Source organism: Neodiprion fabricii, chromosome 5, assembly GCF_021155785.1.
Source record: "Neodiprion fabricii isolate iyNeoFabr1 chromosome 5, iyNeoFabr1.1, whole genome shotgun sequence".
Taxonomy (NCBI): Eukaryota; Metazoa; Arthropoda; class Insecta; order Hymenoptera; family Diprionidae; genus Neodiprion; species Neodiprion fabricii.
The window spans coordinates 18,367,858-18,385,072 of record NC_060243.1 but is presented as its reverse complement, the minus strand read 5'-3'; the positions used below and the strand labels follow the sequence as shown (position 1 = coordinate 18,385,072).

At 40.6% G+C, this 17,215-nt stretch overlaps 1 protein-coding gene and 1 long non-coding RNA gene across 2 annotated transcripts; both read left to right on the top strand.

The window, feature by feature from the left end:
• Positions 1-217: 217 nt before the first annotated feature.
• LOC124181965 lies at positions 218-1,162 on the top strand. Its single transcript, XR_006870670.1, has 3 exons — positions 218-293; positions 461-862; positions 1,103-1,162. It is a non-coding gene; the product is annotated as an uncharacterized LOC124181965 (long non-coding RNA).
• A 15,026-nt stretch (positions 1,163-16,188) lies between these two features.
• LOC124181992 (putative uncharacterized protein DDB_G0290521) lies at positions 16,189-17,215 on the top strand. Its single transcript, XM_046568768.1, has 2 exons — positions 16,189-16,294; positions 16,794-17,215. The coding sequence occupies exons 1-2, from the start codon at positions 16,189-16,191 to the stop codon at positions 17,213-17,215; spliced, it is 528 nt and encodes a 175-aa protein (XP_046424724.1).

Below are 17,215 nucleotides of genomic sequence, written 5' to 3'. Positions count from 1 at the left end.
AAGATGAAACGGATGCTCCGTATTTGAGACAGTATTTAATGCAGTGTCCTGATTTGGCAAACCTAAAAAGGTGATTGTCGGCGATTCTTTTTTTTTGATAGGAAGAGAAAGAACAAAGCTTCTTGAAACTTCGAGTGTATTTTGACACACATTTGAAAGGTATGAGCAAAAATTGTTATCATCTAACTGTCGCAGAACGGCAGCGTTATTAGCTGACCCGTTAACTGAAGAATATATCTTGAGTCAAAGGCTGATCGAACGGCCTAGCCGCTTAAATCAGCTAGAAAAATAACGTGCGTATTTCTTGTCTGTGATATGAAAACTAAAATCATTATACGTCTTCTCATATCATACATCGTACATCATACATCATGTATTGTATTAATGTTCGAAACCACAGTTTGGATGTTCGGATGTTCAGAAAGTGACGTCATCCAAAGTTTTTTTTTCTGGTAATCAGCTAGCCGAATTCCTCAGTCTGGAAACAACCGCGCAGTAGAGCGGGCGTATGAAAATCGCGCTCTGCAGATTTTGAGTGCCGGGTTCTCTACCTCCTGGATCCTGCGCTCCGGGTCCGCTTCCTCGTGCACCTGGAGTTCCAGGACGAGCGCTCCGTAGTTTCGGCGCTCCAGGTCCGCTACCTGGCGAAACTCGACTTCTAAGACGAGCGCTCCGTAGCTTTGGCGCTCCAGATCCGCTACCTGGCGAAACTCGACTTCTAGGACAAATGCTCCGTGGTTGCTGCGCTCCAGGTCCGCTACCAGGTGACACTCGACTTCAGGGACAAGAGGTGGATAAGGAGGAGAAGAACGACGAAAACGAGGAGATCAAGGTGGACTAGGAAAACGACGATTTCTGCACGGTGAGTAAAACATTTTTATAATATTTAATGGCAATTGTAATTACATTTTATATAAAATTTGTCAAACCTTTCATATTTTCAATGAATTATTTCAATTCATTTTTCGCGCAAGTCCAAATTCAGTAGCTATCAATGCGCTGATAAAATGTATTATATTATTAATTAATTAATTAACTATACTCATCCTTACATAATATTTTTGATGTGTTCTTATACTGAAAATATTTATTACCATTCAAGGTATAAACCGAGGTGATTGTCGGTGGTTATGGGAGGTGGTTGGCGGTGGTTGGAGGTGGTCGGAGGTGGACGAGGAGAAGGACGAGGAAGATGAGGAGAACAAGGTGAACCAGGAGGACGAGGATTTGTGCTCAGTGAGTTTATCATTTTTACAATATTTAATGGCAATTGTAATTATATTTCATCTGAAATTTTTCAAACTTGTCGCGTTTACAATAAATTATTTAGATTCACTTCTCGTGCAAGCACAAATTCAGTTGCTATAAATGCGATAATAAAATGTATTATATTATTGATTAATTGATCTATTATACTCATCCTTACACAATATTTTTGACGTGTTCTTATACTGAAAATATTTATCACTATTCCAGGAATAACCTGAGGTGGTTATCGGTGGTTGTTGGAGGTGGTAGGCGGTGGTCGGAGATGGACGAGGAAGACTAGGAGAACAAGGTGGACAAGGAAGACAAGGATTTGTGCTCGGTGAGTTCAACATTTTTAGAATATTCGATGAAGTAGGATCAGGATCAGGAGTAGGATCAGGAGTAGGAATAGGAGTAGGATCAGAAGGAGGAGTAGGAGTAGGATCAGGAATAGGATCAGGAGTGGTAGTAGGAGTAGGAGTAGGATGAGAAGTGGGATCAGGAGTAGGAGTAGGAGTAGCAGTAGAAGTACAAATAGGAGAAGAATCAAGAGTAGGTGTAGGATCAGGAGAAGAATTAGTATCAGAAGTAGTCAACCACCTCCTCCCATCTCCGACCACCTTCGTCCTCTTCGTCCACCTCGTCCCTGTCCTCTTCTTCCTCTGCCGCCTCGTTGTCCTCGTCGTTCTCGACTTCCCCGACCACCACCGCTCACTTCCAACCACCGCCAAACACTTCCTACCCCCTCCTGCCCCCACCAAACACCGCCAACCATCTCCGTTCACCTCCTACCACACCCTGCCGCCTCTTTCTGCTCTTTTTAAATCATATTATTTACTCAGAGTAATTTTAGTCAGGAACTTTCTTAACTGGCGCTTATATCTTAATCATTTTTCTTTAACGTTGTAATTGCAAGATATAACTAATTTTTAATATTCCGCATTGCAGGAAAGTCCGTCAATGGAACGGTCTGCTAACTCCGAAGGATCTCTTCTGAATGTGGATGAAACTTTGGAAAGAAGTAAGGGGGTTCTAGGATCACCATTCTACGAAGAAAGTAATAAGATCAAGAATTTTTAACTTGTATACTAATATCACCTTGTCTTCACTTGTATCAAAACATCTATGTTTGCACGGTCTTGATTGAAGTTGGAATTTCATGTTGACAATTGATTTCAGAACTGCGTCCGCTGTCAACTGGCCAATTAACAGAGCTTCTCGGTGAAATGGAATCCTTGGTCGGAGCGCTCAGCGAAACTTTAATGGCTGAGTATTATTATTATTAATATTAGCTTACTTTTGTAAGTATTTATGAATATAGCCTCCATGAATATTCATTGTTGGTATATAAGGTCTGGCAACGTACCAACTTTCTGTATGAGATGTTAAAGATTTTCAACATAATTATGTTTCAGTTCTGTGCCCCACCTAGTGATCCACTAGTACATATCCTCCGACGTGACATCGCTGTGCTACGTATAAAGAAGAAAAGATTTATTAAGATGCAAATTGCTCCTCTCTTCTTGCCATTGTGCTTTCAGCCATTGTTGTGCTGTATGTTGAAAATATAGAACAGTTTATAATATAGAATAACAGGTACAGCTACGAATACAGCACTACAATAAATCTTGTAGAAATGAGCTCTCATTGAGATTTCTCTGTATTTATAACTCGACGCGAGAAGGCAAAAATCAATGTGATGCCATCTGTAAGGTGATTGGACTCGTATTTGCACTACGAGAACTCGTTGGGCATTTTGCGGTGAAATTTCAAAAATTGTTGTACAAGAAATTAAATAACTATAAAAATGGATAAAAAATATTATCTCCAATAGTGACTGTAGCTAATACAGCTTTAACCGTATAATGATTATGTTAATGATCTATTGTGACAAGATCGGAATTAGATAAGCTCTCTAAATACTCTTTTCCAGACTATTAATTTATATTATATATATGTAAATGTATATTTCTTCAGTTTATACAATCACTGTACTAGGATTACCCTTGCCATGTTTTATAGTGCGCTTGTGTAATTTGTATATTATTAACCTTACGTTTTACTCTATTTGCGACAAGTTGCGAGTGTTTCTAATTTCTTGGCAATTATTTATGTACATGTATGTGTATATATGTATATATATACTTATGCATGTGTATATACATATATGCACATGTTTGAAACTAGATTTTTACAATAAACACAGAGGTTTTAGTATATTCTCATACGGATTTCTGTGTATAGATATACTTGAACTAAAATATCCTTATCTTTAATACAGAGTTCTTCGTGATTCGCATTTGTTCTTGTAACCCAATGTCCTACATACGATGGCAAAAATCGAGATCCAACTTGACTGAGTCTCAAAGCCCTGTTGACATAAAAGCAGCTATTCGACAGAAATTATAGTTTATAGTTTACACAGCGCATTGCATGATATTTCGTTATAAATACATATGTTTCAATGTATTTAGGAATAATTTATCAAATATACAGAGGTCATGTGCAAATAATAAATGAATTGTTTCGACCGCAGTTTGATGTATTCATTAGAGCTTTGATAATAAATTTAAGCTTTGTTACTTCTTTTATTTTATTATGGATAATCAAAAACATTTCCGACTATTCGTGCTGTAGAAGCATGGGGATTCAACCAAATGTAGCAAAAGATTAGAAACAGTGTATGTAGAGTACGGGTATTTTTCTAATAATGCAAATAGAATAGAATACCACGCCTTGCGAATTAGCTTTCCAGACAGGGATGAATGATGAATTTTAAGGACTGCATTATCGTTGTTGAATACTCTATGGCTCATGGGAAAAGAAAATCTGTAACGATAAAATTGATGCACCGGATCATCGTCGACTTTAACTTTTGAAATGTCCTACCATTTTCGAACACCTCCTACCTCCTCCTGCCACCTCCGACCATCAATGGCCACTTTCGACCACCCCCTATCACCTTCTGCCAGCGCCGACCACCTCCTACCATTTCCGAACACCTCCAACCATCCTATTTACCTATATTACTAGATTAGCTATGATATGCAAAGAGAAGAATTATTCATTTCGAAATGGGATTCTATTCGACGCACGCTCGATGTATTCCATAACATCAGTATTCATAATTATTTCAACAACTTTTCATTTGCTCTCTCGATCTTAAATTTTCATAGGCATAGAATCGAAACGCTGTTTTAGCTGGTCGCAAGTGAAGCATCTGCGTTGGGTGGAGGAGCGGAATTGTTTTTCGAAAAGTATTCTGATGGAAAAAAATTCAGAGTAACTGCAATACATAACGGATGCGCTAATTCTGAACGAGATGAAACGGATGCTTCGTATATGAGACAGTATTTAACACTGCGTAGTGATTTAAAGACCTAGAAACATAATAGGGAGAGAAGGAACGACGCTTCTCAACACTTCGAGTGTATTTTAACACACATTTGAAAGATACGAGCGAAATTTTTCATCATCCAACTGTCGCAGAACGGCAGCGTTATTAGTCAACGGCTGACCATCGAAGGGCCTGGCCGCTTGAGTCTGGAATCGGCAGGAGAGATGAAGTGTGTATTTCTCGTATGAAACGTGAAAACTAAAAGCATTATACATCATATCATATCATCATACACCGTACACCATACATCATACATCGTACATCATACATCATACATCATCATACCTAGTATTACAGTTCGAAACCAAAGTTTGAATTTTCGGATGTTCGGAAAGTGACGTCACCAATCTAAAATCGGCTAGCCAAGTTCCTCAGTCGGGTAACAACCGCGCAGTAGAGCGGACCGTTGAGAGTCGCGCTCCGCAAATTTCGAGTACCGGGTTCTCAACCTCTCGGATCCAGCGCTTCGGGTCCGCTACGTATTTCGAGTACCGGGTTCTCAACCTCCCAGATCTCGCGCTTCGGGTCCGCTACGCGGTGAAACTCGACTTCCAGGATAAGCGCTCCGTGGTTCCTGGTTCACGTTTACAATAAATTATTTCAATTCGTTTTTCGCGCAACCCCAAATTCGGTAGCTGTCAGTCCGCTAATAAAATTTCTCGACTTCCAGGATAAGCGCTCCGTGGTTCCTCGTTCATGTTTACAATAAATTATTTCAATTCGTTTTTCGCGCAACCCCAAATTCGGTAGCTGTCAGTCCGCTAATAAAATTTCTCGACTTCCAGGATAAGCGCTCCGTGGTTCCTGGTTCACGTTTACAATAAATTATTTCAATTCGTTTTTCGCGCAACCCCAAATTCGGTAGCTGTCAGTCCGCTAATAAAATTTCTCGACTTCCAGGATAAGCGCTCCGTGGTTCCTCGTTCATGTTTACAATAAATTATTTCAATTCGTTTTTCGCGCAACCCCAAATTCGGTAGCTGTCAGTCCGCTAATAAAATTTCTCGACTTCCAGGATAAGCGCTCCGTGGTTCCTCGTTCATGTTTACGATAAATTATTTCAATTCGTTTTTCGCGCAACCCCAAATTCGGTAGCTGTCAGTCCGCTAATAAAATTTCTCGACTTCCAGGATAAGCGCTCCGTGGTTCCTGGTTCATGTTTACAATTAATTATTTCAATTCGTTTTTCGCGCAACCCCAAATTCGGTAGCTGTCAGTCCGCTAATAAAATTTCTCGACTTCCAGGATAAGCGCTCCGTGGTTCCTCGTTCATGTTTACAATAAATTATTTCAATTCGTTTTTCGCGCAACCCCAAATTCGGTAGCTGTCAGTCCGCTAATAAAATTTCTCGACTTCCAGGATAAGCGCTCCGTGGTTCCTGGTTCACGTTTACAATAAATTATTTCAATTCGTTTTTCGCGCAACCCCAAATTCGGTAGCTGTCAGTCCGCTAATAAAATTTCTCGACTTCCAGGATAAGCGCTCCGTGGTTCCTGGTTCACGTTTACAATAAATTATTTCAATTCGTTTTTCGCGCAACCCCAAATTCGGTAGCTGTCAGTCCGCTAATAAAATTTCTCGACTTCCAGGATAAGCGCTCCGTGGTTCCTCGTTCATGTTTACAATAAATTATTTCAATTCGTTTTTCGCGCAACCCCAAATTCGGTAGCTGTCAGTCCGCTAATAAAATTTCTCGACTTCCAGGATAAGCGCTCCGTGGTTCCTCGTTCATGTTTACAATTAATTATTTCAATTCGTTTTTCGCGCAACCCCAAATTCGGTAGCTGTCAGTCCGCTAATAAAATTTCTCGACTTCCAGGATAAGCGCTCCGTGGTTCCTCGTTCATGTTTACAATAAATTATTTCAATTCGTTTTTCGCGCAACCCCAAATTCGGTAGCTGTCAGTCCGCTAATAAAATTTCTCGACTTCCAGGATAAGCGCTCCGTGGTTCCTCGTTCATGTTTACAATAAATTATTTCAATTCGTTTTTCGCGCAACCCCAAATTCGGTAGCTGTCAGTCCGCTAATAAAATTTCTCGACTTCCAGGATAAGCGCTCCGTGGTTCCTCGTTCATGTTTACAATAAATTATTTCAATTCGTTTTTCGCGCAACCCCAAATTCGGTAGCTGTCAGTCCGCTAATAAAATTTCTCGACTTCCAGGATAAGCGCTCCGTGGTTCCTCGTTCATGTTTACAATAAATTATTTCAATTCGTTTTTCGCGCAACCCCAAATTCGGTAGCTGTCAGTCCGCTAATAAAATTTCTCGACTTCCAGGATAAGCGCTCCGTGGTTCCTGGTTCATGTTTACAATTAATTATTTCAATTCGTTTTTCGCGCAACCCCAAATTCGGTAGCTGTCAGTCCGCTAATAAAATTTCTCGACTTCCAGGATAAGCGCTCCGTGGTTCCTCGTTCATGTTTACAATAAATTATTTCAATTCGTTTTTCGTGCAAGCACATATTCAGTAGCTACGAATAATCTCATACAATTTATTATATTATTAATTAATTATTTAATCAATTACTCAATTATATTAATCCTTACACAATATTTTCAATGTGTTCTTATACTGAAAATATTTATTACTATTCAAGGTATAACCTGAGGTGGTTGAAGGTGGTCGGAGGTGGACGAGAAGGAGGACGAGGAGGACGAGGATTTGTGCTGGGTGAGTAAAACACTTTTATAATATTTGATGGCAATTGTAATTATATTTCATCCGAAATATTACAAACTTGTCACGTTTACAATAAATTATTTCAATTCATTTTTCGTGCAAGCACATATTCAGTAGCTATGAATAATCTTATACAATTTATTATATTATCAATTAATTAATTAATATTCTTATAATATTTGATGGCAATTGTAATCATATTTCATCTGAAATATTACAAATTTGTCACGTTTACAATAAATTATTTCAATTCATTTTTCGTGCAAGCACATATTCACTAGCTATGAATAATCTTGTACAATTTATCATATTATTAATTAATTGATTAATTACATTAATCCTTACACAATATTTTTGATGTGTTCCTATACTAAAAATATTCATTACTATTCCAGGTATCACCCGAGGTGGTCGGAGGTGGACGAGGAGGAGGACGAGCTGGACGAGGAGGAGGACCAGGCGGACGAGGAGGAGGCGGGGTGGGTCGTGGGAGAGGACCTCTCCTCTCCTCAGAGGAGGGGAGGGGGAGGGGCAGGGAAGGGGGAGAGGTGGGCGGGGAGGGGGAAGGGACGGGACGGGACGGGAAGGGAAGGGAAGGGAAGGGGAGGGCTGGGTGGGCGGCGGGAGGGGAGGGGGGGAGGGAGGGCGGGCGGGAGGGAGGGAGGGTGGGCGCGGGAGGGGGGGGGTGTGTACTGCTCCATTAACTCTAACGGGCTCGCATCGACATCCGTCCTCCACTCTCTCCCTCCCGCCCTCCCGCCCTCCCTCCCTCCCTCCCTCCCTCCCTCCCTCCCACCCACCCGCCCGCCCTCCCCCCTCCCCTCCCGCCACCCTCCCCTCCCCGCCCCTTCCCTTCCCGGCCCTTCCCCCTCCCCGCCCACCTCTCCCCCTTCCCTGCCCCTCCCCCTCCCCTCCTCTGAGGAGAGGAGAGGTCCTCTCCCACGACCCACCCCGCCTCCTCCTCGTCCGCCTGGTCCTCCTCCTCGTCCAGCTCGTCCTCCTCCTCGTCCACCTCCGACCACCTCGGGTGATACCTGGAATAGTAATGAATATTTTTAGTATAGGAACACATCAAAAATATTGTGTAAGGATTAATGTAATTAATCAATTAATTAATAATATGATAAATTGTACAAGATTATTCATAGCTAGTGAATATGTGCTTGCACGAAAAATGAATTGAAATAATTTATTGTAAACGTGACAAATTTGTAATATTTCAGATGAAATATGATTACAATTGCCATCAAATATTATAAGAATATTAATTAATTAATTGATAATATAATAAATTGTATAAGATTATTCATAGCTACTGAATATGTGCTTGCACGAAAAATGAATTGAAATAATTTATTGTAAACGTGACAAGTTTGTAATATTTCAGATGAAATATAATTACAATTGCCATCAAATATTATAAAAGTGTTTTACTCACCCAGCACAAATCCTCGTCCTCCTCGTCCTCCTTCTCGTCCACCTCCGACCACCTTCAACCACCTCAGGTTATACCTTGAATAGTAATAAATATTTTCAGTATAAGAACACATTGAAAATATTGTGTAAGGATTAATATAATTGAGTAATTGATTAAATAATTAATTAATAATATAATAAATTGTATGAGATTATTCGTAGCTACTGAATATGTGCTTGCACGAAAAACGAATTGAAATAATTTATTGTAAACGTGACAAGTTTGTAATATTTCAGATGAAATATAATTACAATTGCCGTGAAATATTATGAAAGTGTTTTACTCACCGAGCACAAATCCTCGTCCCCCTCCTCCTGAATCACCGAGATTACCCGCATCCACCCCTAACTACCTCCAACGAAAACCGCCAACCACCTCGAGTTATACCTCGAATACTAATAAATATTTTCAGCGTGAGAACATATCAAAAATAATGTGTAAGGTTTGATATAATTTTTTTATCGACATATTTTACCAAAAAGATTATGAGAAGATTATAAAGTTATAGAAATTTTATTAGCGGACTGACAGCTACCGAATTTGGGGTTGCGCGAAAAACGAATTGAAATAATTTATTGTAAACATGAACGAGGAACCACGGAGCGCTTATCCTGGAAGTCGAGAAATTTTATTAGCGGACTGACAGCTACCGAATTTGGGGTTGCGCGAAAAACGAATTGAAATAATTTATTGTAAACGTGAACCAGGAACCACGGAGCGCTTATCCTGGAAGTCGAGAAATTTTATTAGCGGACTGACAGCTACCGAATTTGGGGTTGCGCGAAAAACGAATTGAAATAATTTATTGTAAACATGAACGAGGAACCACGGAGCGCTTATCCTGGAAGTCGAGAAATTTTATTAGCGGACTGACAGCTACCGAATTTGGGGTTGCGCGAAAAACGAATTGAAATAATTTATTGTAAACGTGACAAGTTTGTAATATTTCAGATGAAATATAATTACAATTGCCGTGAAATATTATGAAAGTGTTTTACTCACCGAGCACAAATCCTCGTCCCCCTCCTCCTGAATCACCGAGATTACCCGCATCCACCCCTAACTACCTCCAACGAAAACCGCCAACCACCTCGAGTTATACCTCGAATACTAATAAATATTTTCAGCGTGAGAACATATCAAAAATAATGTGTAAGGTTTGATATAATTTTTTTATCGACATATTTTACCAAAAAGATTATGAGAAGATTATAAAGTTATAGAAATTTTATTAGCGGACTGACAGCTACCGAATTTGGGGTTGCGCGAAAAACGAATTGAAATAATTTATTGTAAACATGAACGAGGAACCACGGAGCGCTTATCCTGGAAGTCGAGAAATTTTATTAGCGGACTGACAGCTACCGAATTTGGGGTTGCGCGAAAAACGAATTGAAATAATTTATTGTAAACGTGAACCAGGAACCACGGAGCGCTTATCCTGGAAGTCGAGAAATTTTATTAGCGGACTGACAGCTACCGAATTTGGGGTTGCGCGAAAAACGAATTGAAATAATTTATTGTAAACATGAACGAGGAACCACGGAGCGCTTATCCTGGAAGTCGAGAAATTTTATTAGCGGACTGACAGCTACCGAATTTGGGGTTGCGCGAAAAACGAATTGAAATAATTTATTGTAAACGTGAACCAGGAACCACGGAGCGCTTATCCTGGAAGTCGAGAAATTTTATTAGCGGACTGACAGCTACCGAATTTGGGGTTGCGCGAAAAACGAATTGAAATAATTTATTGTAAACATGAACGAGGAACCACGGAGCGCTTATCCTGGAAGTCGAGAAATTTTATTAGCGGACTGACAGCTACCGAATTTGGGGTTGCGCGAAAAACGAATTGAAATAATTTATTGTAAACGTGAACCAGGAACCACGGAGCGCTTATCCTGGAAGTCGAGTTTCACCGCGTAGCGGACCCGAAGCGCGAGATCTGGGAGGTTGAGAACCCGGTACTCGAAATACGTAGCGGACCCGAAGCGCTGGATCCGAGAGGTTGAGAACCCGGTACTCGAAATTTGCGGAGCGCGACTCTCAACGGTCCGCTCTACTGCGCGGTTGTTACCCGACTGAGGAACTTGGCTAGCCGATTTTAGATTGGTGACGTCACTTTCCGAACATCCGAAAATTCAAACTTTGGTTTCGAACTGTAATACTAGGTATGATGATGTATGATGTATGATGTACGATGTATGATGTATGGTGTACGGTGTATGATGATATGATATGATGTATAATGCTTTTAGTTTTCACGTTTCATACGAGAAATACACACTTCATCTCTCCTGCCGATTCCAGACTCAAGCGGCCAGGCCCTTCGATGGTCAGCCGTTGACTAATAACGCTGCCGTTCTGCGACAGTTGGATGATGAAAAATTTCGCTCGTATCTTTCAAATGTGTGTTAAAATACACTCGAAGTGTTGAGAAGCGTCGTTCCTTCTCTCCCTATTATGTTTCTAGGTCTTTAAATCACTACGCAGTGTTAAATACTGTCTCATATACGAAGCATCCGTTTCATCTCGTTCAGAATTAGCGCATCCGTTATGTATTGCAGTTACTCTGAATTTTTTTCCATCAGAATACTTTTCGAAAAACAATTCCGCTCCTCCACCCAACGCAGATGCTTCACTTGCGACCAGCTAAAACAGCGTTTCGATTCTATGCCTATGAAAATTTAAGATCGAGAGAGCAAATGAAAAGTTGTTGAAATAATTATGAATACTGATGTTATGGAATACATCGAGCGTGCGTCGAATAGAATCCCATTTCGAAATGAATAATTCTTCTCTTTGCATATCATAGCTAATCTAGTAATATAGGTAAATAGGATGGTTGGAGGTGTTCGGAAATGGTAGGAGGTGGTCGGCGCTGGCAGAAGGTGATAGGGGGTGGTCGAAAGTGGCCATTGATGGTCGGAGGTGGCAGGAGGAGGTAGGAGGTGTTCGAAAATGGTAGGACATTTCAAAAGTTAAAATCGACGATGATCCGGTGCATCAATTTTATCGTTACAGATTTTCTTTTCCCATGAGCCATAGAGTATTCAACAACGATAATGCAGTCCTTAAAATTCATCATTCATCCCTGTCTGGAAAGCTAATTCGCAAGGCGTGGTATTCTATTCTATTTGCATTATTAGAAAAATACCCGTACTCTACATACACTGTTTCTAATCTTTTGCTACATTTGGTTGAATCCCCATGCTTCTACAGCACGAATAGTCGGAAATGTTTTTGATTATCCATAATAAAATAAAAGAAGTAACAAAGCTTAAATTTATTATCAAAGCTCTAATGAATACATCAAACTGCGGTCGAAACAATTCATTTATTATTTGCACATGACCTCTGTATATTTGATAAATTATTCCTAAATACATTGAAACATATGTATTTATAACGAAATATCATGCAATGGGCTGTGTAAACTATAAACTATAATTTCTGTCGAATAGCTGCTTTTATGTCAACAGGGCTTTGAGACTCAGTTCAGTTCGTCCTCCTCCTCGTCCACCTCCGACCACCTCCAACAATCGCCAACCACCTCGAACAACCACCGATAACCACCTCGGGTTGTACCTGGAATAGCGATAAATATTTTCAGTATGAGAACACATCAAAAACATTACGTAAGGATTCATATAATCATAGGTTTTGTCTTTTGGCTGTAACTTTCGATGCGTCGATCGCAGCGTGTTGGGACTGCGCCCGATCGATTTCTCTCGCAAAATTACGTCGGAATAGTGCATGAAGGAATTCATTCCAGCACTATTTAAAATCGCGAAAATTTTCGCCAAAAATTCAAAGGGGTCAGCCTTACTTTTTCTCCATTTTTGGAGCCGAAAGTTTTTGGTCTCAGATTCGATTTGAATGACCCTTACCTGACTAATTGGACCCTCAGGAACTCAGAAAACGCAGCAAAAAAAACGTAGGACCAACAGGGGAGAAACGGCGAGCGGAAAAGCACCTGCTGAAAAATGTTGAAAACAAAGGTTCTAGTTTTTTGGCTGTAACTTCAGATGCGTTGATCGCAGCGTATTGAGACTGCGCCCAATCGATTTCTCTCGCAAAATTACGTCGGAATAGTGCTTGAAAGAATTGATTCCAGCACTTTTGAGAATCGCAAAAATTTTCGCCAAAAATACAAAGGGGTTAACCTTCCTTTTTTTTTTACCAAAAAAGTTTTCGTCTCAGAATTAATTCGTTTGACGCGTTTCCGACCATTTGGAATCCCAGGAACTCAGAAAACGCAGCAAAAGGAGCGTGAGATCAACAGAAGAGGAATTGAGGTGAAAAATACACCTGCTGAAAAATGTCGAAAATTCAGGTTTTTGTTTTTTGGCTGTAAATTTCGATGCGTTGATCGCAGCGTATTGGGACTGCGCCCAATCGATTTCTCTCGCAAAATTACGTCGGAATAGTGCTTGAAAGAATTGATTCCAGCACTTTTGAGAATCGCAAAAATTTTCGCCAAAAATACAAAGGGGTTAACCTTCCTTTTTTGTTTACCATAAAATTTTTCGTCACAGAATTGATTCGTATGACGCTTTGCCGACCATTTGAACCCCAAGGAACTCAGAAAATGCAGCAAAAAGAGCGTGAGATCAACAGGAGAGAAATTGAAAAAAAAAATAAACCTGCTGAAAAATGTCGAAAATTCAGGTTTTCGTTTTTTGGCTGTAACTTTTGATGCGTTGATCGCAGCGTATTGAGACTGCGCCCAATCGATTTCTCTCGCAAAATTACGTCGGAATAGTGCTTGAAAGAATTGATTCCAGCACTTTTGAGAATCGCAAAAATTTTCGCCAAAAATACAAAGGGGTTAACCTTCCTTTTTTGTTTACCATAAAATTTTTCGTCACAGAATTGATTCGTATGACGCTTTGCCGACCATTTGAACCCCAAGGAACTCAGAAAATGCAGCAAAAAGAGCGTGAGATCAACAGGAGAGAAATTGAAAAAAAAAATAAACCTGCTGAAAAATGTCGAAAATTCAGGTTTTCGTTTTTTGGCTGTAACTTTTGATGCGTTGATCGCAGCGTATTGAGACTGCGCCCAATCGATTTCTCTCGCAAAATTACGTCGGAATAGTGCTTGAAAGAATTGATTCCAGCACTTTTGAGAATCGCAAAAATTTTCGCCAAAAATACAAAGGGGTTAACCTTCCTTTTTTTTTTACCAAAAAAGTTTTCGTCTCAGAATTGATTCGTTTGACGCATTTCCGACCATTTGGAATCCAAGGAACTCAGAAAACGCAGCAAAAAGAGCGTGAGATCAACAGGAGAGAAATTGAGGAGAAAAATACTCCTGTTGAAAAATGTCGAAAATTCAGGTTTTCGTTTTTTGGCTGTAACTTTTGATGCGTTGATCGCAGCGTATTGAGACTGCGCCCAATCGATTTCTCTCGCAAAATTACGTCGGAATAGTGCTTGAAATAATTGATTCCAGCACTTTTCAGAATCGCGAAAATTTTCGCCAAAAATACAAAGGGGGTTAACCTTCCTTTTTTTTTTACCAAAAAAGTTTTCGTCTCAGAATTAATTCGTTTGACGCATTTCCGACCATTTGGAATCCAAGGAACTCAGAAAACGCAGCAAAAGGAGCGTGAGATCAACATAAGAGAAATTGAGGAGAAAAATACACCTGCTGAAAAATGTCGAAAATTCAGGTTTTTGTTTTTTGGCTGTAACTTTCGATGCGTTGATCGCAGCGTATTGAGACTGCGCCCAATCAATTTCTCTCGCAAAATTACGTCGGAATAGCGCCTGGAAGAATTGATTCCAGCACTTTTCGAAATCGCAAAAATTTTCGCCAAAAATACAAACCTACCTTTTTTTCTTACCAAAAAGTTTTTCGTCTCAGAATTGATTCGTATGACGCTTTTCCGACCATTTGGACCCCAAAGAACTCAGAAAACGCAGTGAAAAGAGCGTGGGATCAACGAAGGAGAAATTGAGGAGAAAAATACACCTGCTGAAAAATGTCGAAAATACAGGATCTCTTTTTTTGGCTGTAACTTTATATGCGTTGATCGCAGCGTATTGGGACTGTGCCTCATCGATTCCTTCCGCAAATTACGTCGGAATAGTGCATGAATCAATTTATTCCCACACTTTTTAAAATTGCGAAAATATCCACTGAGAATACAAAGGGGTTAGCCTCATCATTGAATATGGTAGAGTTGAGAACTTATTACAGGACATCAGAGAGTTCCTGATTACGACACGATGCTAGCTGCATTCAACTTTTGAGTAACACAGTCCTTGCCATGATAAGCTCAAGCCAGTACTTGGCCTGAGTGTACTTACCGACTTGTCGGCGGTACAAGAAATCAATAATGAAAATAAATATCTTCTAAAATGCGTAGCAAAACAGTGATTCAATGAAAGTTAGGTACCCGAGAGAAGGACGTATACATAGATCATGAATAAAAATAGATCACGTGTAATAAAGATGCAGAGACCAAAAAGTATAAATGTATACGTGGTCCATGTACGACATTGATATATATGATTCATTCATGATTAATACGTGATGCATACTATAAATTTTATAATTTTCTAGGAAACATCCTAGATTATCTACTATAATCGGCTATAACATGACAATAAATGAATTGTTCGTTTCGATATGGGATTCAATTCGACACGCAGTCTATATATTCCATAACATTGATATTCAGAATCAGGAGTAGGAATAAAAGTGGGATCAGCAGTAGGAGTAGGAATAGAAGTAGGATCAGGAGTAGGTTCAAGAGTGAGAGTAGGAATAGGAGTAGGATCAGGCGTTGGAGTAAGATCGTAGTAGAAGTAGGATCAGGAGTAGGAGTAGGAGTAGGAGTAGAAGTATAGGTGGCGGGTAGGGGCGGGAAGGGTATGGTAGGGTATGATAGCGGCAGGGGAGGGTAGGGTAGGGGGTAGGGTAGGTGTTGAGTAGGGTAGGGTAGGGTAGTCTCCTTCTACTGTCACGTGCGGAGCGGTCTCGCATGCAACGACTTAACCCTCTAGGTGTTCGTAGAGGTTTATATTTTTTTGGTGGGTCGGGCGGTGATCGTCCTCTACAGGGCGTTCCCGGGAATAGGATTGGAGGATTTGATATTTATGGTTTTAGAAACCTTTATGATAAACCTCAAAATGAAGGAAAAGCAAGAGAAAATTCCAGACAAGAAAGCTTACAATATGTTCTTAATCTAGTTGTTTCCACTCATTCAACTACTCACTTTTCGGTGGTTACAATCTGAATGGCTCACGCTCTCACACGATTATACTCAATAGTAACACTCACATACGCTTATCACTACACTTCTCTAAGGAGTTCGTGGCTCGAGGTTCAACACTTATTACTAGCTTCAAAAACTGACGCCGCGACGCGAGATGCTTTGGAATACCGCTTGTAGAATTAGAGGTGTTCTCGCTCTAATCGTCGGTGATTCTAAGTCCGATACTCTTCACACAGCAGCTCTGAAGAAGCCCGGGTTCCGTAGATGTCGTTCTTAGCTGTCTCTAACGGGGACTGACTTCGCTCGCTCGTCCGACACCCCTTGGAGCGTGGCTCGCCTCGCGACGGTCATCCTCGAAGCGCGTGATCTCGCGACCGCCTCATCCCGGTGTTGATTACACCCGTGATCTGGCGGCCACGGAGACGCTGACGTTGCTGTCCGTCAACCACGCCGTTGCGCTCGGTTATGCCACGAACTGTTTTATAATGAATATTTTATATAGATTAACTAATATATTTGAGCTGTGCTTCCTTGTCTCTAAAGATATTAATAACTGACATGATTTATGATATTTGGTGTAAATATGCGGCGCTCGTGACACTACTACTTCTACTCCTACTCCTACTCCTGATTCTACTCCTACTTCTGCTCTTGATCCTACTCCTATTCCTGATCCTACTCCTAATTCTACTCCTACTCCTTCTCCTACTCCAACTCCGACGATTTCCACTACTTCTGCTTCTATTCCTATTTCTACAGCCATCCCTGGTCCTGACCCTGATCCTACTCGTGTTCCTACTCCTGATCCTAGTACCACTCCTACTTCTGATCCTACTCCTTATCCTACTCGTGATCCTTCCCCTGATCCTACGCCTGATCCTACTCCTACTTCTACTCCTATTTCTACACCCATCCCTGATCCTACTCCTAATCCTACTCCTGATCCTACTCCCGATCCTACTACCAGTCCGACTTCTGATTCTACTCCTGATCCTACTCGTGATCCTTCTCCTGATCCTACTTCTGATCCTACTCGTGATCCTACTCCTGATCCCACTCCCACTCCTACATCTGATCCTACTTCCACTTCTACTTCTGTTCCTACTCCTAATCCTACTCCCACTCCTACTTCCGATCCTCCTCCTGATCCTACTACTCCTATTCTATTAAATATTATGTAA